Source organism: Prionailurus bengalensis, chromosome F2 (assembly GCF_016509475.1).
Source record: "Prionailurus bengalensis isolate Pbe53 chromosome F2, Fcat_Pben_1.1_paternal_pri, whole genome shotgun sequence".
NCBI lineage: Eukaryota > Metazoa > Chordata > Mammalia > Carnivora > Felidae > Prionailurus > Prionailurus bengalensis.
Genome location: NC_057353.1, coordinates 49,174,875 through 49,198,510, shown reverse-complemented (window position 1 = coordinate 49,198,510; position 23,636 = coordinate 49,174,875). Strand labels below are relative to the sequence as shown.

Below are 23,636 nucleotides of genomic sequence, written 5' to 3'. Positions count from 1 at the left end.
TAAGACATTCTGAGTTTTGTGTAAGATCTATAATATAAATCAGAGAGAATCTGAAGCATTATTTTTCGTATAGATTTTCTCCCATGGACTTGCCACAGAAAATGTTTCACTGCATCCTTTAGCTAAACACAGAAACTGAACCCAATACAATGAATACCAAAGAACCATTCAAATTCTTCAGCTGCAAAGGACCTTAAACTGCATTAAATATTGCTTAAAAAAGGTCAATTATTGCAGGCTCAAGTCTCATTTACATCTTTTTTTAAAAATTAAAATTCTGAAATAATTTTAGTAAAACAGAAGGATTTTAATAAGCAAATATAAGTCAATTTTTTTTTGTACCTTTCCTAATATTGTATGCAACGGTTCCTCCTCTTCTCCATAGCCTGGTCCATCCATTTTCCACTGCTTCACAGTTTTGTCATCACCAACCTAGAAACATTTATTATTAAGATGATAATGGACAACTGTTATAAACTGTAAACATGCTAACATATACATCAAATGATAAACATCTCTATTTTAAAAAATACACATCCCATATACTTCCAGTATTGTATTTACTGATACATTAATATCCCAAAATGTTATAGTAAAGATTTGTGACAAATACATACAGTACATAAAATTAAAATAAGACAGTGTGAGTAGAGCAAAAGGAGAGCATGAACAAAGGTCATAAGTTTGGCAAAAAAAAAAAAAAAAGCACACTGTAAAAAAGATGGCATTTCAAATTAGGAATAAAAATGAATTATAATAAAATGGTATTTTGATATCATGTTACTCATTAAAAAGTTTGAACCAATCTGATACGTGACATAAACATAAAATTCCAGGGGTGCCTGGGTGGCTCAGTTGGTTAAGTTTCTGATTCATGGTTTCCGTTCAGGTCATGATCTCACGGTTCATGAGTTCGACCCTGCATCAGGTTCTGTGCTGACAGCGCTTGGGATTCTCTCTCTCCCTCTCTCTCTGCCCCTCCCCTGCTTGTTCACGCTCACGAGCGTGCGTGTGCGCTCTCTCTCTCTAAAACCATTTTTAAAAAAGTTTTAAAAAGCCTTAAAGAAATAAAAATAAAATTCCACATAATTTTAAATGTAAAAAATTAAATACAAAATATAAAGATACTAAACAGAAGTCATTTTTTTTAACCTTGGCATGGGTAAAGCACTTCTTTGCATGACATAAGATTCCACAAACCATCAACTCACTGGTTTTCAAGCCATGAAATGCAGACCTCTGAAGGAGCTTGAGAATTTTTCAGGGGTCCACAAGGTCAAAACTATTTTCATGATATTGTAAAGACATCATTTGCCTTTTCACTGAACTGACAGTTATGCAGATGGTGAAAAAGCCATGAGGAGTAGGACATTGGTGTCTTAGCCCAATCACAGCAAGGTAACAATGGTAACTTAGACTTGGGTATGTGGTAGATATATTCAAGATATTAAGTAAAAACTAAGCTGCAAAACAGAATGCACAATATAACTTAATTTGGGATTAGAAACATAAAATAATCATACGTAGGGTATAAACAATTGTATATATACACCAAACTACTAGGTTTCCCGAAAAGCAGAAATACAGGATATGTTAACTTTCTCATTTTTTACGTTTATGTTATATGCAATCTACATCTACTTCTTAAATAAAAATATTAACAAAAATATGTATTTATGTATGAGAGAGTATAAATTTAGCTCTTACAGCAAATTCAAAAGGGAAACCCTTCCTGCAAAACAATTCATAGTGCCCATGCTATCAGAAGGGTAATTAGGAGAGAAGTTTTGGTACTAAGGTCAGACAGGAATTTCTTTTGTTGAGGATGCTAACAGAATCCTTAACATCCTTATAATAGAAAAAAGTATTTAATAAGGCAGTATCTTATTTAGAAACCTGAATCTGAGCTACTGGCATCAGACCAAAACCTTAATTCTGGAAAGCCAATTCTACCACGAGCTAGTAAGATGTAATTTAGGCACCAAGGTCTTGGCCAATCTGGCTTGACCCAATGGAATATTAGTATTTATGGAAGACAAGATAAACTATTTATTGAGAATTCCCACTCTAAAAACTGTTTCTTTCAACCAAGCTTCTCACAGCGTCCACAAGCTCAAGACCGAACTTGCTTGTAATTGACTAAGCTACTCTATACAATCTATTGAGTACAAGTCTTAGCAAATCATCAATCCTGAGAAAGGTTTAATAACATTTTGCAGAAATGAGGAGCCAAACAATATGTGCCTGGCCAGAATATCTTATCTGAAGGCTGAGTAAGCTAAAGAAAGACCTATTGGTGCTACAAGTTGGGGTATAGTAGATATTATGAAATTTAGGTAATAAAGATTTACCTTTTGCAACATTGTAGATTAAACATTTTTTGAAACACTAAGTGCTGAAATTCTGCCAGCAAGCAGGTTTCACAGGTCTTATCCCTAAGCAACCGTTACTTTAAGATATCTGAAGAAAGGGAGTAAATAATGAATATGAAACATCTTTCACCCTTTACTCATTTTAGGCACTCAAAAAAAAAAAACAAAAACACAAAAAAAACCCAGCCAGTAAATCCTCTGGGATATTAAACTAATCGATATATTCAGAAGAATAACTAACTGGATGCTAGCTGTGGTCAGTTTGCTCCAACTTCCCATACAATTCCTTCTACAACATATGGTATACAGGGTCATAAAGCTTGTGTAAAGCCCTTTAGTGAAAAGCACCTGAATTTCCTGCGAAGTAGCTTATTTTGGTTTTTGACAGCAAGTAAGTTTCTCCCTACACCAAAACCAAAACTTTTAACATTAACACCTATTCTTAACGCTGCTACATAGAACAACAAAAAGTCCACTTCTTCTTTCACACAACACTTTCAAATATTTAAAGCTTTCCCAGAAGTCATCTCTTCCCTTCACTACTCCTTTCCATCTGGCCCTGGCACCCAGCATGCTACTCAAGATTTACAGGGCTGGTTAGTGTGTATGTATACATCAAGTGCCATACATATACATATACACATGTCAGAACTTCTGAAAGCATAGACACCAAATTGCCGACAGTGTGAAAACTGAAAGATTAGAATTACGGGACCTTTAACTTTCTATTTTTTATAGGTTCATGTTTCTAAAATATTTCTTTGTCTTCATCCTCATCATTCTTTGTAGTAGTTCACACAACCAACAACCCTTTCCTCCTGGGACATTAAGCTCATTTCCAGGCTCTTCTAGCTTTCTGGCTACTCCCAGAGTTCTCCCACTTCCTATAGGCAGGCTTTCCCCAAGGTTATTTCTCTGACATTTCTGTATGTCTGTATTTTCCCTGCCACTTTTCCCTAATAATACCATTCCATGGCCTCAATCATTATTCCTTTTTGATGAGACCAAGTTTAGTTCTGACTTCCCTCCTGAACTCCAGACCTTTATCTAGAAGGGTCTGACAGACCTCTTCACTCAAATAGGCCATTGAAGTCCAGTCATCCATCATACCATATCCTTCCCATTCCCACTCTCCTCCTCTAAAGTTTCTGACACTCCTGACTTCTCCATTTCTGGAAGGAAGAGCAATCTTCCTAAGCACCCCTCAGTTGTCAAGTCTGTCAAACCTCCAAAATGTTTCTAAACCTAACAACTACTTTCTATGATTTTCCCTCCCCAGCACGGATTCCTTATTGCTTACTCAAATTATTAAGACAGCCTGTAAACTGATCACTTACTGCTGTCAAATTAATTATCTCAAAGCACAGCTTAGATTCTGTCATTCCTATTATAACACTTTCAGTGAAATTGAGCAGATATTTGTAGGCCAATGTTTATAGTATCATTATTCATAAAAGCCAAAAGGTGGAGACAACCTAAATGTCCACTGATAGATGGATAAACAAAATGTGGTATATATGTATAATAGAATGTTATTCCATCTTAAAAAAGAAAGAAATTCTGATACCTGCTACAACATGGATGAAGACATTATGGTAAGTGAAATAAGCCAGACACAAAAGGGCAGCTATTATTTAATTCCACTTATGTGAGGTACTTAGAATAGTCATAGAGACAGAAAGTATGATAGTGGTTACCAAAGGCTGGAGGCAGAGGGGAATAAGGAGTTATTGCTTCGTAAGTACAGAGTTTCAGTTTCGGGAAGATGAAAAAGTGGTGACGGTTGCTTAATAATGTGAACGTACTTAATGCCACTGAAACGTACACTTAAAAATGGTTAGAATATAAACTGTACCTCATGTGTATCTTAACCACACACACACAAATCCTTCAATAATTTACTATCTGACAAAATAGAAATTACTGATTCCCAACCCTAAAAATCTTCGAGAGAAAACCAAACTATATTTTTAGCCTCACCTTACATTAATCCCACTTCTCAATGTTCTATGGAATGTTAGTTAAATAACATGTTAAATAATCATTTATTAAAAAAATAAAAAAACTTTGGAGAAGACTGGAGTATACATAAAGAAAAGAGGACTTTTCAAAGTTTTAAAATTTATTTTGGGTTGTGAAACTTCAAACGCCTCATGGAATAAAGGAACTCAGAAAACATTAAATCAGTCTTATACGTGTTGAAAAGAGTTAATGACTTAATTGCATCATACTTACAGTAAAGAAAGAAGTCCCACAAAAGCGAGTACATATTCCTCGTACAAAACCCTCATGGGCTTGTATCGTACGGATACATTTTCGTTTAGTCAAGTTCCAAATTCTAACCTATGATAGAGCATACCAGGAAATTTCCGTGAACTATAAACATAAAATGTTCAGGCAGAGGCATACTACATTCCAAGAAAAATAAATTCAACACTGAAAAAGCTATGACTCACTCCACCAGACTGCTAAAAACAAAATCCTCCAGTTTAAAATACTGCAGTGCATATGGATAAGTATATCAACAAGCAGAAAATTCAATCTGTTAAGTACTCTTGTTGATTCTAATTTAAAGTGTTTCAAAGCTTTCTCTTCTTGCCAAAGTGGAAATAACTGTTGAATCATTAATAACATCCTCTGTGAGAAAAAAAAACAACCCTCACAAAACGTTTACTACTGTAAACACGCTTTATTGTTTACTGTCAAACTGAGCATTCAGCTGCTACATTTCTAATTTCTGAGGTGTAGATGAGAAACCACTGTAGTAATTCAAACACAATTCATTCTTGAGAATTAACAGAAAATAGGACAAAAAAATGAAATCGAACCAATTAAAATCCACCATAACACGAAACTGAAGAACATCTGTAACATAACTATTTTTAATTTAAAATATCAGTGTTTGAAATGACACTTGCCTCTCCATCACATGCCCCAGAAAGGACAGTAGCCAGGCTCTTTGGGTGCTTTGCCAAGCAATTGACTCCATCTCGGTGACCATCCAGGGAAGCAAGGAATGGTTTTGCAAATACCCGTTCCAATTTGGTAGCATTTAAAGCTCTTACATACTCTCGCGGGACTTCAAAAGGATGTAAGGTAGGATCATAGTTTCTTGGAACTGAAATAAAAATGACTCCTCTTAATAAAACAGTTCACTTTTAATATTTCCTATGGCCTTCCTCAGGTAATCATTCAATTTGCTATCCACTAAGCCTTTGTTAGGAACACTGTTCTATACCTAGCACTGTGAAAAACACAAAAATAGATGACCTTTCACTCAGAAACCTTTCAGTAAAAAACTACGGGAAAAACATGGAAGGCATACATCTTGCAGAATAATTAGACCCTATAGATACCCTCAGCTTTTCCTTTTACAAGTCTTACCACATTCTTTAACTGCGCTGTAAACCTTTCATGGACAGGTTACATTCCTCACTTTACTCCTTATGTGTTGTACAGTGCCTGGCACAAAACAAACGCATGATAAATGTTTGCCCAACTGAGCTCTACGTTCCTTTTGAGGCAGGAAACACAACTCATCTCCAGTGCTAATCACTCTGATAGGCACACAGTGTTATGATTATGATTGTAGTTACTATTTACTGAACACTTCCCACGTGTGTTTACTTAAAAAACAGTTTACAATGTACAAGGCATCGTTCCAAATACTGTATATTAACTCACTTAATATCCAGACCCTATGTGTTAAGTCCTATTACTATTTCTTATTTTACTGATGGGGAAATTGAGGTATAGAGAAGTAACTTGCCTATGAAATGATGAAGCCAGGATTCAAACCAAAGCAGGCTGATTTCAGAATTGGTGTTCTTAACTATTATGCTATGCTGCCAAACAGGTTCTCAGTTAATAATTGTGCTTAGGAAATAATTCTAAGCCCACATGTCTAAAAAACGCTTAATGTTTAAAAGTAAGTGCATCTTTGGGGCACCTGGGTGGCTCAGTGGGTTAAGCATCCGGCTTTGGCTCAGGTCATGATCTCACAGTTTGTGAGTTCGAGTCCCGCGTCGGGCTCTGCGCTGACAGCTCAGAGCCTAGAGCCTGCTTCAGATTCTGTGCCTCCCTCTCTCTCTGCCCCTCCCATGCTCATGCTCTGTCTCTCAATAATAAACATTAAAAAAATAATAAAAAATACAAAAAGTAAATGCATCTTCTTACCCCACAACTTCACCTTGTCATTTTTTTCTGACTCCCTGTTAATGGTACTATATCTAACATTCAGTCAAAATTTACAAGGAAATAACACCTAAATAAGAATGAAAGAATGAAAAAAAGGTAACAAACGTTTTCCTTGATTTATGTATCACAAAGCTCCAATACTTCTATTTTTCCATTTTGCTATTAAAACTTCCATCAGAAACTATAAAGAAATAAGAAGATACTATAGAAAGTAAAACCCTTAATAACATCAGATGACTAAAAATCTCCTCCTGTGGAGAGTCTATGACCAGCCAATCACTTACTCATTCCTCCATTTATAAACTTGCAAAGCAACCACTATGTGCCAGGTGCTGTCTAGGCACAGTGGGCATAGAAACAAATCGGATTCTTCCCTTCTATGCAAACTCAGTGTGATGAAAAAGATAACCAAAATAATCATCATGAGACAATGTGATACGTACACACTCTGATGTCAGCACGAAAATATGTGATAAAAAGGACAGAAGAAGGGTGCTTTAAATGGAAGGGGCTACCACGGGAGATAAATACGGAAAGACTGTTGTTCAGAGAAAGGAGCTAGTGTAGACTGTGAAAGCATGTGTGCCACAGGAAGCCTGAAAGAGAAATGTCGGAAATGCACTCAGATCTGCAGGAGTAAATGTAAGCTACTTGCAAGAAAAGTAGTGACTAGTGAAAGGAAGATGGAACCAGACATTCAAGGAATAGGGATGATGTCTTGTCCAGGTGACATAACCGAATTTGCATTTTAGAAATATTACTACCTTGATACTTAACCCATAAACATCTTGTGAGAAGAGACCACATATTCCCCTCTCAGCATTATTCATATATATGTTGGATAATCTCTACTATTCAATCAAAATAACAAAGTATCGTCCCAGCCTCATCTTCTATGGTTTATCCCCCTTACTCAAACTGATGACACGGCCCTTCTCCTATGCTTTACCTTTATTCCCGCCTGAAGGCCTTTGCACCTGGTATTCTCTGTACACATGGTTGGTCCCTTGTCATTTAGATACGATCCGCTATAATTCAGAATGTTAATGGGGGAACAGACCAGTAAATAAGATCAATAAAGAAGCCTTATTAATTTCATTTTAGCCATTCACGCATCAAACTTCTTCACAAGCATTAAGAAAACTTGATGGCTTCAACTTTCACCTTTGTCTCTTCCACATTTAGAAGTATGTAATTTTGACGAAAGAGATTTAAAGAAGCCTATCAAACCCCTGAATCTACGAGTTTGGCTGTCAAGTTCCACTTCTCAACAACTGGAGCCAGAAACATCGGAGAGCAGCCGCTGGAAGGGGGAAGGCGGAAGTATTCCAGACATAACCAACTTTCCCACGTACCACTAGAAAAAGTTCTTCAAAAAGAGCCTTGAGGAGAAATTATCTGCTACTCAGTCCCGCAACGGCCTTATGTGCACTAAGTTTGCCTTGGCAAAAGGGAACAGGGAAAGAAAGAGACTGGAGCGTCAGTCTTCACCCAGCTTTACTCGGTGGGAGCCGAGTCCAGACTGAAGGCTGGTGACTCCCTAACTTGTCTCACCTCTTTGTAAGTCCAGCTTGGTTTCGCGGACATAGTTGTCCGGGTTCCGGCTCAGCATCTTCACCTTCATTTTGGCGGCTCGGTGTGCGCGACTCCGAGCCTTTCCTCCAAGTTTGGGTTACCCCCGCCTCCTCCGGCACATGCTACTTCCGCTTCTTCTAGACTACTTCCTGTCATGTGACTTCCACGGAGTGGAAGCCAGCCCCCTCCGCAGCACCCTGCGGCGCGCCGTAGTTTTGCTGACAAAGATTGGTCCGAGGCGGTTTCTTTGCCGTACTCTCGCGTCCGCGTCCCTCGGCCAGAAACGGCAGCGGATGGGGGCGGGGCGGGGACTTGGCGGAGGACGGCGCCCCGCCTCCTTCGCTCTCTCCGCTGGCGTGACGTGCTGCCCTGCCCCTCTCACGCTAGCTCTGCGTTGGGGTCTCTCCGCTTAGTTACCACGTACTTGCGCCCGTCCCGGAAGTGGGCTGGCCTCCCCCTGAGGTTTCTGCTCCTAAGGGGCGACCGTCGCCAAGGTGGCGGTCACTGCATCCCGGCCCACCTCCGCGGCCCTGGGCGTGGTATCAGCGAGCCCTGGGACTATGACGGGTCAGGGCCAGTCGGGATCAGGGTCGTCGGTGTGGAGCACGATATTCCGCCACGTCCGGTACGAGAATCTGGTAGCGGGCGTGAGCGGCGGGGTTCTGTCCAACCTCGCGCTGCACCCGCTCGACCTCGTGAAGATCCGCTTCGCCGGTAAGAGGCCACTCAGACCCCGGGCTCCTTATCCTTGCTGGTATCCCGAACTGGGTGATAAAAACGCAAAAGGAAGCCTTGCTCTCCCCTGCCTCCTTCATACTACCAGGCGAGCGTTAAAGAAAATGCTGTCCTGGCTCACCTGGAACTAGGTTTGAGGAAGGGGAGCGTGGGAAAGGGATCGGGCCGCCGTCGTCCCGCTCCCCGAATCTAAGGGATGGAGAGCAGGGGTAGAAAAGCCTGAGACAGGTTCATACTGGGTACGATGCGGGACTCAACGCCTGATTTGTAAAATAAGAAAAAGATTGTCACGTTTTAGGGCTTAGCCCTCACACGTGCAAATCATTCACCCTTGGAGGTACTTTGAAATCTTAAGGTTGCCACGTGTTTGGCAGTTGCGGAACCGTTGCTTAGAGTAGGGCATAATCTTCAGCAGGTGCTTAGGAATAGGTTTGGGATAGGATTCTCTTGAAGGTTTTTGGTGTTTTGTAGTGTGGTACAAGATCCTATGAAGGAATAGTTAGCCCGAATCCAAATACTGTGTTTTAAATTTACGTTTCTTGAATTAAGTGCATTGAGTTAAGTGAATCTGAGTTTTTGCAAAGTACTTTAGAAGTTACACTCAACAGCAAATTCTGGAGGAGATAGTTTCAGAGAAGGTCTTGATAACTACTGGGAAACTGTTTTCTGACGTTTGGTTTTCTTACTGCTACAAGTTCTGCCTTGAGAATTAGGACTGCAGAAGTGGTTCATCTTCAAGAGTCAGAACAATAATACGTATTGTTCTCTTAATATTTGTCGACCGCTGTATGGAATACAAAGTACTTAAAGTTCTTGTCCTCAGGGAACTTACAGTGTAAATTATAGGCTTGAGTCTTAGTCACATAAAAGATAATTCTAGACAACATGAAATCAAGAGCAAAATGGAATAAATCCAAATATGAGTAGACTGTCAAGAAAATTATAGATTGCTGATGGCCATCTGTATGGGTCCCATTAGATCTTGAAGTTCCATGTAGAAAGACTGATAATTTGATAGCTGGAAAGAAGACAAGCCATTCTATGAAGGAGAGTCAGTGAAAATTATGGAGTATACTCCCTAGAAGAAAACCCAGAAAGGCATGTAACTTCCATGGAGTTTGTGAAGTGTGCACAAATAAAAATTATAACAAGTACCATTCATTGAGCATTTACGAAGAGCAAGGCATGAACTTAAAGTTTTTAGTAAATTCTCTGATTTACTACTCTGAACAACCCTGTGAATTTATTATCCCTATTATACAAATGAAAATAATAGAAGTTGACTAACTTGCTGAAGTCACAAGTTTATAATGGTAGCTGTGGGATTTGAGCCCAGGCAGTCTAATTCTAGAACCCTTTGACTCTTAACCATTTGCCATTCTACTTCTAAGAATTCCAAGTAGACAGTGGCTTGAACATGAAGAGAAGAATTTTGGACATGGCTGTAGGCTTGTATGACTCGGTGTCTCTAGGGTTTTGTCTAGGAGAAGAGGTGACAGTTGAAATGATCATGGAGGAATAGTGTTGGCTTGGTGAGTTTAAGATTGTGCTGTAAAGAAGATTGTGCATGAAGAAAGGGGATTCACGGTGTCTGAAAAGATCGGTAACCTTCCCATTTTGGGGAAAGTCTTAGGAGACCAGTGTGGCCAAGATTGACAGGTAAGATAATTGAGATTAGATGGGAAGACAAAATTAAAGATCTAGGAGTCAAAGGACTTTGTCACACATAAAGTGTGAAGTGGTGATAGAAAAGGAAAATTTAGGAAGATGAATCAAAATAGTTGATTTGCCTATGTATATATAGTATTGTAAGACCCAGTGGCTTTAAACTAATATTTACTGAATGTTTGCTAGGCATGATTTTAACGGCTTTATATTTATTAACCCATTGTAATTTTTAGAGTTAGGTTCTGTTATTTTTCCCATTTTGTGGATGAGCTAACTCAGCCACAGAGGAATCAAGTAACTGACTCAGGGTCACAGTGTTAAGTGTTGCAGTGGAAGGGGGCTGCAAAGGAAATTTGGTGGCCCGAGAAAAAAGAGAAGAAAATCAGGAGAGTGTGGTGTAAGAGTAGCCGACAAAAGTATGTTTAGGAGGTAGACAGTCGTAGGTGCTACTAAATGGTTGGTGAGAAAGAGAGGACTCCCAAAGTGCTCTTTGGGGTCTTTGGGGCACTTGCAGTAGTGGGGTGGAGACCCAAATCAGATTTCAGTGGATTGGGAGGGACACAGTTCAGACTGTAACAGGTTCTTGCCCTACTTTCCAGCCAAATTTCCTACCATCCCTTCTCTCCACCAGCTGTATACTGTAGCTATACCAAGTCCCTAATGTTCTCCCGAACGGTGCCAGGCACTGTGGTGCTTCCTTGGATTTACACCAGCTCGTGCTCTTGTCTAGAGATAAACCTTTCTCTCCTTTCCCCAAAGACAAGTTTCTCATCAATCTTCAAGGCTCTATGCTAACGTCTTCTCTCTCATTTTCCCCGTCACTCGACTGCATGTCCTCGGTTCCTTCTGTACAGAACATTTATTTGTGTTTCTTCTGTAATCCTGTAGCACTTCATTTACCATAGTGCTCATAACTTTGCCGTGCTGTTGCTGCTCTGTTTTGTCTTGAAGACTGTATCTGACCTCAGGGTCAGGATTTGTGTCCTACTTAAGTTTATATTGCCCCTTTGTCTGGCAATATAAGGAGTCAATAAATAGTTTTTTTTAATAAAATAATATGCGTACAAATGAATGTTTTTCATGTTTAAAGATTTGTCCCTAACTAGGGTAGATAAGATTATAGTATCGGGGTAAGTATAAGGTACAGAATAGTGTTGCCTATTACTGAGACTAAAAAATCTTACAAATCAAGTGACTTGTCAAAACAATGAAGAAATCAGTGGTTCATACCTATGAAAAGGCAAAGATGGCTTTTTTATGGTTTTGTTTTTTACCTCAAGAGAGAAATTATGTTGTGACTTTATTATTTAAAGGAAATGGAAAGGTACTTAGGAAAAAAATTATCAGAAGACTAAAAGAAGTGAAATTCAAGGGAAGCATCAGAAAGATTATGAAATACACAGCCAAACATTTCCTGAGAGCTAGTCCCTCTGTTACTTGCTTTTAAATTTGTATAAACTTCCCAACAACCTGTGAGTTAGGGGATATTTATCCCCATTTTTTTTTTTTTTTTTTTAATGAGGATGCTATAACTCAGAAAGATTAAAATCATGTAGCTAATTAGGGAAGTTAGATCTCAAACCTAGGTCTCCTGACAAAGCCTCATGTACTTTAATCTCATTTCATGGTGTAACATTATCAGGTTAATGATGAAAGAAATTGGCTTTTCTCCCTTTCCCCGCTAATGGTAAACAGTGATTCTCAGCCAGACTCCATTATGCACAATGAAGTAGCAGCAAAGGGGACAGTGAACTGGGCATACTTTTACATGGCTAGAGGACTGTTATTTGTATAAGCTTTCTAGAGGGCAGTTTCAGTATGTATGTATAACCTTTGACCCATATTAATGTCCATTCTAATAGTTAATTCTAAGGATATAGCAATTTGTATGAAATGTTATACAACATATTCACTAGAGACCTCTTAATAGTAAAAAAGTGAGAACAACTTTCAGGTCAACTAGGGGAATGATTAACCAAATGATAGGGTATCTATGAGAGGGAAAACCATCATATCATTTTTAAAAATCTTTTGTAGGGGCGCCTGGGTGGCGCAGTCGGTTAAGCGTCCGACTTCAGCCAGGTCATGATCTCGCGGTCCGGTCCGTGAGTTCAAGCCCCGCGTCAGACTCTGGGCTGATGGCTCAGAGCCTGGAGCCTGTTTCCAATTCTGTGTCTCCCTCTCTCTCTGCCCCTCCCCCCGTTCATGCTCTGTCTCTCTCTGTCCCAAAAATAAATAAACGTTGAAAAAAAAAATTTTTTTTTTTTAATTATAAATAAATAAATAAAAATCTTTTGGAGGCCTATTTAATAACAGGAACTCTCACAATATACTCTTGAGTGAAGAAAAAAGCAGTATGCAAAACTATATATAGTAAAATACCAGTTTTATAAAAATATTATCTAGATTATGAATTTGACATTCTCTTTCATTCCATTTCCGTGTAGGAAACAGAAGGCACATTCAAAATAAGATAATTCTGGGGCATGGGGGGTGCTTGAAAAGACTATTTACAAAGATATGAGATTATAGAAGAACCACTGGGAATACTGCAATATTCTGGAGCTAGAAAGAGCTTGGGCTGTTGCCACCTGAAGGGTCAAAGGTCAAAGGGAGAAAGTCATTGAGGGAGGGCCACCTTGAGAGGAGCCGTGACTGTCAGTAGAGAAGTTCAGGCCAGGGGTGCCTGGGTGGCTCAGTTGGTTATGCGTCTTGAATTTGACTCTTGATTTTGTCTTAGGTCATGATCTCACAGTTCGGGAGGTCGAGCCCCTCATGGGGCTCTGCGCTGAGAACGCAGAGCCTGCTTGGGATTCTCTCCTGCCCCCTCGCTCTAAATAAATAAATAAACGTTAAAAAGAGTTTTCTTCTGAATTTACCTCCTTAATATGACTGTGTGATGTCTATGTTTATATGTGATTTGGGGTTAGAACTTTCCTCTCACCTAATTTTGTGCCTTTACTGCAGTGAGTGATGGATTGGAACTGAGACCAAAATATAAAGGAATTGTGCATTGCTTGACTACCATTTGGAAACTTGATGGACTACGGGGACTTTACCAAGGAGTAACCCCAAATGTGTGGGGTGCAGGTTTATCCTGGGGACTCTACTTTTTCTTGTGAGTAGATCTGGGAGATTTTACAGTATTAAAAAGAAACTTTGTTTTTAGTGATTTTACATTTCAGTTGATGAAGCAAGATGAGTCCTTTAATCAGTTTCTTTGAATGGGAAGGGTCAGAAAGAGCACAATGTTTATTTCATTCTCTGTCAGCTATTATCAGAGGCATTTGGTCTGGAAGGAAGTTCTTAATAGGAAGAAGGTGAAAGGGTGAGATGGAGAAATGCTCTTACCTACAGAAGCCACTTCTGTGAGTTGAGTTCAGGAAGATGCCTTACCAAAATACTTCGGATTCCTGATGAAGTAAGAAAGCCGAGGAGGACAGGCCTTGGGGTCCCCATAAGAACACATACCAAGGGAGCTGCCTCTTGGGAACAGAAAGTAAAAAGCCAGTGCCTGGCTAAAAGAGTTTGAGGCACATCCCGTCTTGCCTCTTAACTTGACCTGCACCATCATCTTCCCTCCTCCATCATTTCCTTCCTCCCTCACCTGTCAGGTCTCCTCACCATCCTCATGTCCATTGCAGAAGCCACTGAAAGCACCCGTGACAGGTCCATTGAGCTTAGTGAGTGTGCCCGAGTGTGGGCATTCCACAGATGCCTCTAATAATTTGAAACTGAATCCAGGAATGGAGAGGCTTTTCTTTGTTTTAATACATGGCATTTTTAAGAGAACATCAATACCTGGTCTATCGGCCTTTTTCTCTTTTGTGTTACATATTCTACTTTCCCTCCAATAATTTTATGGCAGTATGCAAACCACAACCTGAAGACATTTTTAAGTGAATGTAAAGTAAAATTTAACCTTCGTATGGTTAAAAATATTTTTCTTCAATTCTAAGACAAACCTAGATGTGAAACTATACATATAAAATTTCTTCTTTTATGAATTTGGAGTTGTGTAGGCTCTCTAAAGAGAGTTTCTAAGGACAAGCCCTATGAACGTAAGGTGTGTGTAATGAGAATTTCTTATAAAAGTATGCTTGTTTCATGTCAGAATGGTATTGGTGGAGTTTGGAAGGCTTTTTGTAGCTGAAGTCTTCTTCCCAGACGAAAATGGAAATTGGAGCTAGAGAGAATAGGCTGATTCGACTTCTCTGCTGAGAAACATTGGGTGGCCTCTCGATTTTCTGCCAAGTAAAGCCCAAATGTCAGTGTGCCACTCAGGTGTGATTCAATTTTCCATCTTCTCCCTCCACCCTTATTATAACCTTTGCTCATGTTCATCTGTTTCCCTGTTGAAACTACCCATCTCCATGCCCGGCCAGTGCCAGCTCCCACACAAGCCTTCTGTGATCTCAGTCGTAGTTTCTCAATCTCTTATGACACCGTCTGTGTTGTCTTTATTATGATTACTGGTGTTCTGCTTATGGTCCTTGTAGTCTGCTCCATAGTCCCTGAACATATCGTTTTGTCTTGTGTGCCCAATTGCCTCACCACTGCTACAGCCTTCCCCCTCCCAGTTTTCCTATTGTTTTTCTTAATTGATGAGTACGTGATGAAAATATTTTGCCTGTGTAGTGCTACCCATATACATTTGCAGGAAGGGGTGGCAAACTCTTACGGTAAACCATTTCCAGCAAATCCACTCTTGAAACTGTGCTTGCCTTGGGCATGGACGTTTACTTTTGGGGTACTGCTGTTAAATTACACACATTTGCAAACAGACTTTACTGCTTTGTGATACCTATTCAAATATTTATCAAACTGCTCATGTTTAATTCTTTTAGTTACAATGCCATCAAATCATACAAGACAGAAGGAAGAGCTGATCGTTTAGAGGCAACAGAATACCTCGTCTCGGCTGCTGAAGCTGGTAAGGCAGTGTGTGAAATATAAAACATCAACTTTTTTATTTTTGAGAGAGAGAGTGCATGCAGAGGACAGGCAGAGAGAGAGGGAGACACAGAATCTGAAGCAGGCTCCACTCTCCGAGCTGTCAGTACAGAGCCCGATGTGGGGCTCACACCCACAAACTGCAAGATCATGACCTGAGCCAAAGTCAGACTCTTAACCAACTGAGGCACCCAGGTGCCCCTAAAACATTAACTTCTAACTTGATTTTCACTTTTGGCTTTTGTTTTATTTGCCTTTTCCCCCCTTTGAACGGTAGAGTTTAATTATGCTTATCTATCTAATCAGTTATCACATGGAATATCTTAGAAAGCAGCTGTTCTTATTGGTTACTCTGGACAGATTGCAAGAATTTTAGTTATCACAAAGGAAGTAAAATTTAGAAAAGTTACGACTTCCTGATAGTTTAAGATAATTTGGTATATTTTCTTCAGTTAAAGTATAATTTCAGTTTTTAAATTAGACAGTTTAGTACCCTTGTTTAACTGCCTCATGGATGTGTAATATTTCAAAGAAGCAAAGTAGGACTCATGTCTTTATAACTCATACTTTGACACCTTATTTACTGATAGCTCTCGTCCGAAAAAAATCTCATTTTGAATACCTAGCTGCTAGCACAGACCTGAATTACCATGGGACTTAATAAATGTTTGATGAATAACGGACTATTGAGGAAACTCAGCAAATGGAAAACTTAACATATACAAAATTGTCACTTTCTGTAAAGAATGTAAAATTTATTTTATAGTTCTTTAATTTTTGAGATGCGTAGCTACTTTGAATGGATTTGAGGAGGGCTGTGGGAAATTTGGGGTGGATATGCGTGCACATGCAGAGATTATTGAGGTGTTGGATTCCTGGTCCTTTTCCCCTGATCATCAGCCCATCTGGGTCATACCATATCCTTCTCCTAAATGTTTATATCTGCTGTCAGAGTCTGCTTCCCAGGACTTTCATTGTTTCTCTACTCCAGGCTGTATTGGTTAAGAGCCAGGATGTCTCTGCTGTCCTCAACACCTCAAAAGGAAAGCATTTCACATTTCCAGTTCCCTTTTAATCTACTTCCCACTAACTGAGGAACTTTTTCTGACCACCAAAACTATGGCTACGCTTTAACCCTAAGACTGTGCCTCAGAGACTTGATCTCACTGTTGTAGGTACAGCCCCTGGGCAACCCCATTGTTTATATTACTGGACTGTCATTAATCTGGATTGTCACAAGTGGCAAAGTACCTGTATGCTGAGTAATCTTATTTAAATTTGGTTTTAGGAGCCATGACCCTCTGCATTACAAACCCATTATGGGTAACAAAAACTCGCCTTATGTTACAGTACAATGGTGTTGTTAACTCCTCACAACGACAATATAAAGGAATGTTTGATACACTTCTGAAAATATATAAGTATGAAGGTGTGCGAGGATTGTATAAGGTAATGACTTATCAATATATTTTGGATAACCGGACACTGTAACTTCCCTTGGCTCTATTGTCTGAGTTCTGAAAAACCTGTAGTCAGTCCCGAAAAGGGACCAGACTCAGGCAAGAAGCAGTTGAATGAAAACTGAAATTCTGGTTTATATAATATGGAAATTGTACTTTCATCTGTTTATCCTCCTTACCGTAAGGTATGTCATCATGACCCTGGTGGGTGCGAGAAGGCCTGACTAAAATTTGGACAATAACCATTCACTAAGTCACACATCACAGTCACTCATTCTTTACTACCCTCCCTAGAAACTGTGGTCCCTTGGGAACTTGCTTGGTGCTTAGTTGTTGTGTGTGTGTTTTTGTGTGTGTGTGTGTGTGTGTTTATTGTTCCCTGATGAAGTCTTGGGGTGATGGGGGGGTTCATGGGGTCCGGAGCTGATGGCCAAGAAAGAATTCTTCAAGAAGTCTTTGGTGCAAAAAGGTGATTTTATTAAAGTGTGGGGACAGGACCCATGGGCAGGAAGAGCTGCATTGGGGTTGTGGGGGGTGACCATTTTATGGAGTTCAGGGAAATAAAGTCAAGAGGGAGTTTCCAAAGAGACTTTCACATGTTGAAGACTTGTCTAGCTAAGGTTATATTTCCCTCCAGCAAGGCATTAACATTAAGACAGTAGGGATTCTTGGACTTTAGGCCTTTGATGGGATTGCCTTTTTCTGGTAAACTGGTGGAGATTCTTACCAGTTTAACCATTTGTTGTTTGTCCTTTCTTGTTTTGGGGAAGCCTGGAGTGTCCAAGGAATATCACACAGGTCCCACCTGGAACGGGGGATGGGGGGACGGGTACTAACTTGTACTTTGCCCTCAGCTTGCCTCATACTCCTTCATCATTCCCTTTAGGGATTTATTCCTGGGCTGTTTGGAACATCACATGGTGCCCTTCAATTTATGGCATATGAATTGTTGAAGTTGAAATACAACCAGCATATCAATAGATTACCAGAAGCCCAGTTGGTAAGATGGTTCTTTAAAAAAAAGGATATCATTGGGGCATCTGGGTGGCTCAGTCGGTTAATCATCTGACTTCTGTTCAGATCGTGATCTCATGGTTTGTGAGTTTGAGCCCCACGTCAGGCTCTGTGCTGGCAGCTCAGAGCCCGGAACCTGCTTTGGATTCTGTGTCTCTGTCTCTCTCTGCCCTTCCCTCGCTAATGCTCTCTCTCTCTGAAAAATGAAAAACGTTAAAAAAAAATTTTTAAAAAAAGATAGCATTTACTTTTGTCGGCATTTAATAGATGCAATTTTATCACGTTTACCTTGGTAATGTTGCTATGATGATGACTACCACTAATTTAATTTATAGTTAAATATTTTATGGGCAAATGACACACAAACGTTAATAATAAAACCCCTTATTTGCACAGAGCTTGTGTTGAGGGGGAAACCATATTTTTCACTTAAAGATCCATTTACATGTTTTCCTATATAATTTTTATTTCTGTATTTTTAAAGAAATCCTGTTTTAAGGAAAAACAAATGTTTTGTGTTGTCATTTTAGAGCACAGTAGAATATATATCTGTTGCAGCACTATCGAAAATATTTGCCGTGGCGGCAACATACCCATATCAAGTTGTGAGAGCTCGTCTTCAGGATCAACACATGTTTTACAAGGGCGTGTTGGATGTAATCACAAAGACATGGAGGTGAGAGCATGCGGTATATCAGAATGGCTCTTAGGAGGTACCTTGCATATCTCAGAATGTCTAGTTGCCGTTAGTTTTATAGTAAAGGCCAGCGTGCTGTGGTGAAAACACGGCTGGTGGCCCCTGCTTTTCCATTTCCCATTTACTACATATAGAAAGACAGACTTAATCTCTCTGAGGCTTGATTTCTTCATTTGTAAATTTAGAATATCTAGGCTGACAGAGTTGCTATAAAAATCAAATGAGATCTGTACAAATTAATAAAATTTAGTGGTTATAAAATACTTGAATGGCAATGAATGAATATAGGAAGTCATAAAAAAAGTTTAATGCAATTAAGCTGCTACTTGCACAATAACTTGCAAATACTTGTCTCTGTGTATTAAGGAGGTTCTTGTTCTTCAGCATGTAGATAAACATTTATAGGTAGATATCCCCATGTTTCTCTTTAAAAGGCCAGAGCAGAATATTTAGAATGTTTAAATTTAGTTCACTGAATATTTATCAAGAACCCAAGTGACAAGTTCCTACTCTAGGCATTAAGGAAATAAAGTTTTATTTTGTGGGCGCTATATTTAGTGTTGTCTGCCATTTATCTAAGCTGTAAGATTGTTAATGCCTATATTAGATCAGTTAATACTCTTGCATGTTTATACATTTAGAGACATTTGAAAGATTATCATTAAAGCACTTCTCAGTTTTGAAGTGTCCCTACCCACCCTCTCTTCCCGAGTCAGTCCACGGAAGGAATGTAAAATGGCTCATAAACTACCTTGCTTCAGGATGTTGAAAACATGGACTACAGTCACAGGGAGGTTTGACTGCTGGTTCCATGCCATATGTCAATTAAGCGTTTGTGTCTTCAGGCCAGCTATGTAGGAAATTAAGCATTTATCTATGTTTCCTTTTAAAGGAAAGAAGGCATCGGTGGATTTTACAAAGGAATTGCCCCCAATTTGATTAGAGTGACCCCAGCCTGCTGTATTACTTTTGTGGTATATGAAAATGTCTCACATTTTCTACTTGACCTCAGAGAGGAAAAAAAAGTAAGCTAGAAGAAGATCATCTCAATTCGTCTGCTTAACGCAGCAGTTGCTCCTTTGTGTTTGAGGTATAAACCTCAGAAGAATGCTGCACAGCAACATGGTTCATAATGGAAATTGGTGTATAATCATTAGAAGTCAAAGAACTGCTAAGACTTTGCAATGTCGTTTTGCTCTTTGCCTTCCCCATATGTTTGGGACTTGGCTACCTCTGCCAGAAATGGCTCCCATCAACATGACAGTAAAACTGACGTCAAGTGGAGAACTTCACAAATTTCTCTATTTTAGTGTTCAAGTAGAAGCTGATCACAGCATTTGCTAAATGGATTAGATGAATGTGCTTCTTTTTGTGAACTCATTTGCCTGGATCGGCTTTAAAATCAATCTGTGTGCAATAGCAAGAAAATGGCTTCTGAAAAGAATTGTCGTTTCAAGAGTAAATTAAACTTTAAGGATTTGCTGGAAAAATTGTTGCTTAAATCCAGACCATTTTTGAATTGAGAAATTTTGGTGAGGGGAAAAAAAACACCACCACCGTAAATGTGCGTTAGTTTAAATTCAGTTGGAATGTGCTAACTAGGGAGATTTGAGACGAATATACTTCTCTTCATTTGAGAAATATATTTGTTGTCATTCTGTCATTAATTTTTTCCCTGGGGGCTCTTCCATAGTTTAAAATGTAATTGTGGGTCCAGTTATTATATTTTTTGACATTGGTACTTGGTGTTTCTTAAACTTAACAAAATCTGAACTCAGATGCAGCTGTGTCTGCCCTTATTTAGAATATTTGGCTATAAGTCACTAATTGGCTATAAATCACTAATAGATCACCTCGCACACATACTGGAACGATTGGGATCTGTATGTTGAGAAACTGTGTGGAAATGGGAAACTTTAACTTCTTATTTCAACTATGAGATGTATGGGTCCAGATCCCAAATAAACGACTAGTCTAGATTAGTTGCTCATATTCAGGTTTAAATACAGATCACACTGATGGCCATTATCGAGTTAACTTTTATGAGTCATTATAAATATCTATAAAAGCCTGTCCCCAAAGGATGCCAGAATAATATTTTTATTTATCATAAACTTCTATGAATGCTGCTGCACTTCCATCTAGTTGTAAATAAAACATTGTGGTTTTCAAAGCCATATTTAAATGGTTCTTTGAAGATAGGTCTATTTTTTATATTTTGAAAATGGCATTGTTCTAAAAATGGAACAGTAAGTAATTGTATTTACTATAATCTCTTGTAACATGCCCAGAAATACTTTATAAATTAAATGTGATGTATTTTTCATCCTTCTGGGTTTACTACTATAATTCATCTGAATTCCTGGCGTTAGTCCCTATACAAAATACTGGCTGCAGTTGCTGTTTGGAATTTTAGAGGTAGTGCCATTATTTGAATGCTTCTTGCGTACCCCCAAATTAATAAAACATAATTTCTGTCTTCTAAGAGCATATAAGTTTGCAGAATAAATAAATAAGTGTTAAATAACTCCAACTCTAGATGAACGGGCAAGATTTCTACAAGGCCCTCTAAGGGTTCTGAGAAAAGAGAACTCATTCAACAACAAATCATAACTGAGTTCTTGCTCTGTGCCAGGTATGTTACAAGCACTGAAGACACAGCAGGGAATAACCCAGACAACATTCCTGCCCTCAGGGAATTTTCATTTTAGTGTGAGTGACAGAAAACAAATATATGCATAGTACAGATATTAAATGCTATAAATAGAACTAAAACAGTTGGGAATAGTGTTGCTATCTTAGGATGGTTAGAGTAAGGAAAGATCTCTTTTGAAGGGTAGTATTTGAAACATTTTGAAAGAAGTGAGGAAAGCAAACCACTATGAGATAGAGGAAACACAGTCTTCTAGGCAGAGAAAATAGGAAATACAAAGGCCCTGAGGCAGGAATTAATTTGGCTAGAGGGAAGGAGTGAGGTTAGGGTGGCCCATACTGTGTGGTGGAAAAGAAATGCAGGATTGGCTTCAAATTTCAGCTTTCCCCTTTGCAGTTTGGCCTGAGGCCAGTAGTTCATCTCTCTGTCTCAAGTTTTCTCATATGTAAAATGGTGATTTGATTTGTTCCTTTGTGGATAAGGAGGATATAGGATGCTTGGGCTAGTGATTTATTGAGAGAGTGCTCTTAAGAGACTCTAGAAGATGAGGAAGAAGTTTATCATCACCCTGACCCTATGGGACAATGCACTATGTGATGGACCACAGAGGTTGTCCTGCCCTGAGGTGAGAGCCTGGGCTATTATGTTCTTACATCAGGCAGAAGAGGGGAGGCTAGGTCCCTTTCCTCAGTCGAGAGCAGTCCTCCAAAATAAGGTGAAGGGGAGGGGACAGCTGTTAACAGCTGGGATATGGGTGCACCAACCCTGTAAAAGGAATTTGGTGGGTCAACAACATCTACAAATGAGGCTATTAAAAGTATGTAGCTCATAGGATTATTGATTAGATTAAATGGATTAATCCATGTAAAGTGTTTAGCAGTGTCCCTGGGCCAAAAAACATTAGCATGGGCCAGATCTTCTAGCCCATGGTCAGGGGTTTAGATTGTGGGGGAGATCATTCTAGTGATTGTATGAAGAAACAATTAGGAGGGGCGCCTGGGTGGCTCAGTCGGTTGAGTGTCCGACTTCAGCTCAGGTCATGATCTCACAGCTCATGGGTTCAAGCCCCACGTCAGGCTCTGTGCTGACAGCTCAGATCCTGCTTCAGATTCTCTCTCTCTCTCTCTCTCCCTCCCCCTCCCCTGCTGGCTCTCGCGCTCTCTCTCTCTCTCAAAAATAAACATTAAAAAAATTTTTTTTAAAGAAACGATTAGGAGACAGACAAGAAACAGGGTTACTAACTAGTTAGGAAGCTTTCACAAATACCTAGTGAAGACCTGGTGGGTAGCGTGGACCTGGTTGATGGGAGTTGGAGGTAGTTTATAGCTTGGGGGGGGGGACGACTAGAGCAGGCTTCATGGAAGGGAAAACTTGAAGCTTGGCCTTGAAGGTAGAGATTTCAAAGGGAACCACAGGGGAAAAAAGAAAGCATAGGTGACCTCTCTTGAGCAGTGTGTTGTCAATGTGGTAATAAAAGGAAGAAATGGAAGAGACAGCTGAAAGATTGGGACCAGAACATGAGAACTTTCAGAGTCTCGCTAAATGTATTTGGGTTTTATGTGATGGATAAAAGAGAAGTGAGTCTCAGAACAGAGAGACCCGGCTACATCTTAGGGGTGACAGAAGAAGACCAATCAGATAAGAGGAGCAAACTCTGAGGGAAGGGGTTATCAACGGCGTAAATATTCTAGTAGGTTGAAGATGAGTGTCACTGATAACTTTCAGCAGATTCAAATTGTAGAGGCTGAAGACAGATTGCAAGCAGCTAATCAGGGTGGGGCAAATTGCAAGTATCCATTTCACTCTAGGCTCGCTCTTGGATTTCAGCAGATAAAGGAAAGGTAGAGAACTTTAGCTTGAAAGAAAGTGCTGGGAGTCTAGGAAGGGGTGCAGGAGGGGGGAGGTTGGCCAAGGGAAAGCCAGAACATGATTGTAAGAATGCTTGAAGATGAAGATACGGGCCAAAACAAAACTTGTCGGAGCTCTGCATCAGAGAACGAACATATGGTAGAACGTGAACCCAAGATTGTGTTGGGTGCCATGCCTTGTGAAAAGGTTATATTATGTTTCCTTATGTGCTTTTGTAATATGGCAATTTTAGCAAGTCATGTTTTTTAAACACCATACTAGAAAAAGGGTACCAACTAAAAAATATGTTCGAGTTCATGAGGCACCAGAGCAAGGTTTGTCTTTTGAATGTGGACACATTACCGAATGTAAAATCCTCCAGGTAGAGTATAATTACCCCTTCAATAGCAAGGCCTCTTTGGTGATTATAAAATTGCTTACAGAAATAAAATACCGTGAAGTGA

The 23,636-nt window shown here is 39.5% G+C and overlaps 2 protein-coding genes across 3 annotated transcripts in view; one reads left to right on the top strand and one right to left on the bottom strand.

Annotated features, from left to right (window-relative positions):
* Positions 1-8,360, bottom strand: part of DCAF13 (DDB1 and CUL4 associated factor 13) — a 27,685-nt gene extending 19,325 nt beyond the window's left edge. Inside the window, exons 1-4 of the mRNA XM_043601523.1 lie at positions 8,124-8,360; positions 5,291-5,490; positions 4,608-4,715; positions 343-432 (exon numbers count right to left, since the gene is read on the bottom strand). Of these exons, the coding sequence (XP_043457458.1) occupies positions 343-432; positions 4,608-4,715; positions 5,291-5,490; positions 8,124-8,193 (468 nt within the window). The 5' untranslated portion in view covers positions 8,194-8,360. The remainder of the gene's footprint in view (positions 1-342; positions 433-4,607; positions 4,716-5,290; positions 5,491-8,123) is intronic.
* SLC25A32 (solute carrier family 25 member 32) lies at positions 8,308-23,636 on the top strand. 2 transcript variants are annotated; one of them, XM_043601524.1, is made up of 7 exons: positions 8,308-8,858; positions 13,515-13,665; positions 15,395-15,480; positions 16,789-16,949; positions 17,847-17,960; positions 18,505-18,650; positions 19,564-23,636. In XM_043601524.1, exons 1-7 carry the CDS (start codon positions 8,705-8,707, stop codon positions 19,703-19,705), a joined length of 954 nt encoding a protein of 317 aa, XP_043457459.1. In that variant the 5' UTR covers positions 8,308-8,704; the 3' UTR covers positions 19,706-23,636. The 2 variants fall into 2 exon arrangements, with proteins under 2 accessions (XP_043457459.1, XP_043457460.1); XM_043601525.1 differs by lacking the exon at positions 19,564-23,636 and adding an exon at positions 19,313-19,549 and having other exon boundaries at positions 8,588-8,858.

What these genes read in the sequence shown, in the direction of transcription:
- SLC25A32 (XM_043601524.1), top strand. Translation starts at nt 8,705, where the DNA reads ATGACGGGTCAGGGCCAGTCGGGATCAGGGTCGTCGGTGTGGAGCACG. An exon ending in CGTCTCGGCTGCTGAAGCTG is followed by an intron (nt 15,481 to 16,788) that starts GTAAGGCAGTGT and finishes ATTTGGTTTTAG; the next exon opens with GAGCCATGACCCTCTGCATT. An exon ending in GTGTGCGAGGATTGTATAAG is followed by an intron (nt 16,950 to 17,846) that starts GTAATGACTTAT and finishes CATTCCCTTTAG; the next exon opens with GGATTTATTCCTGGGCTGTT.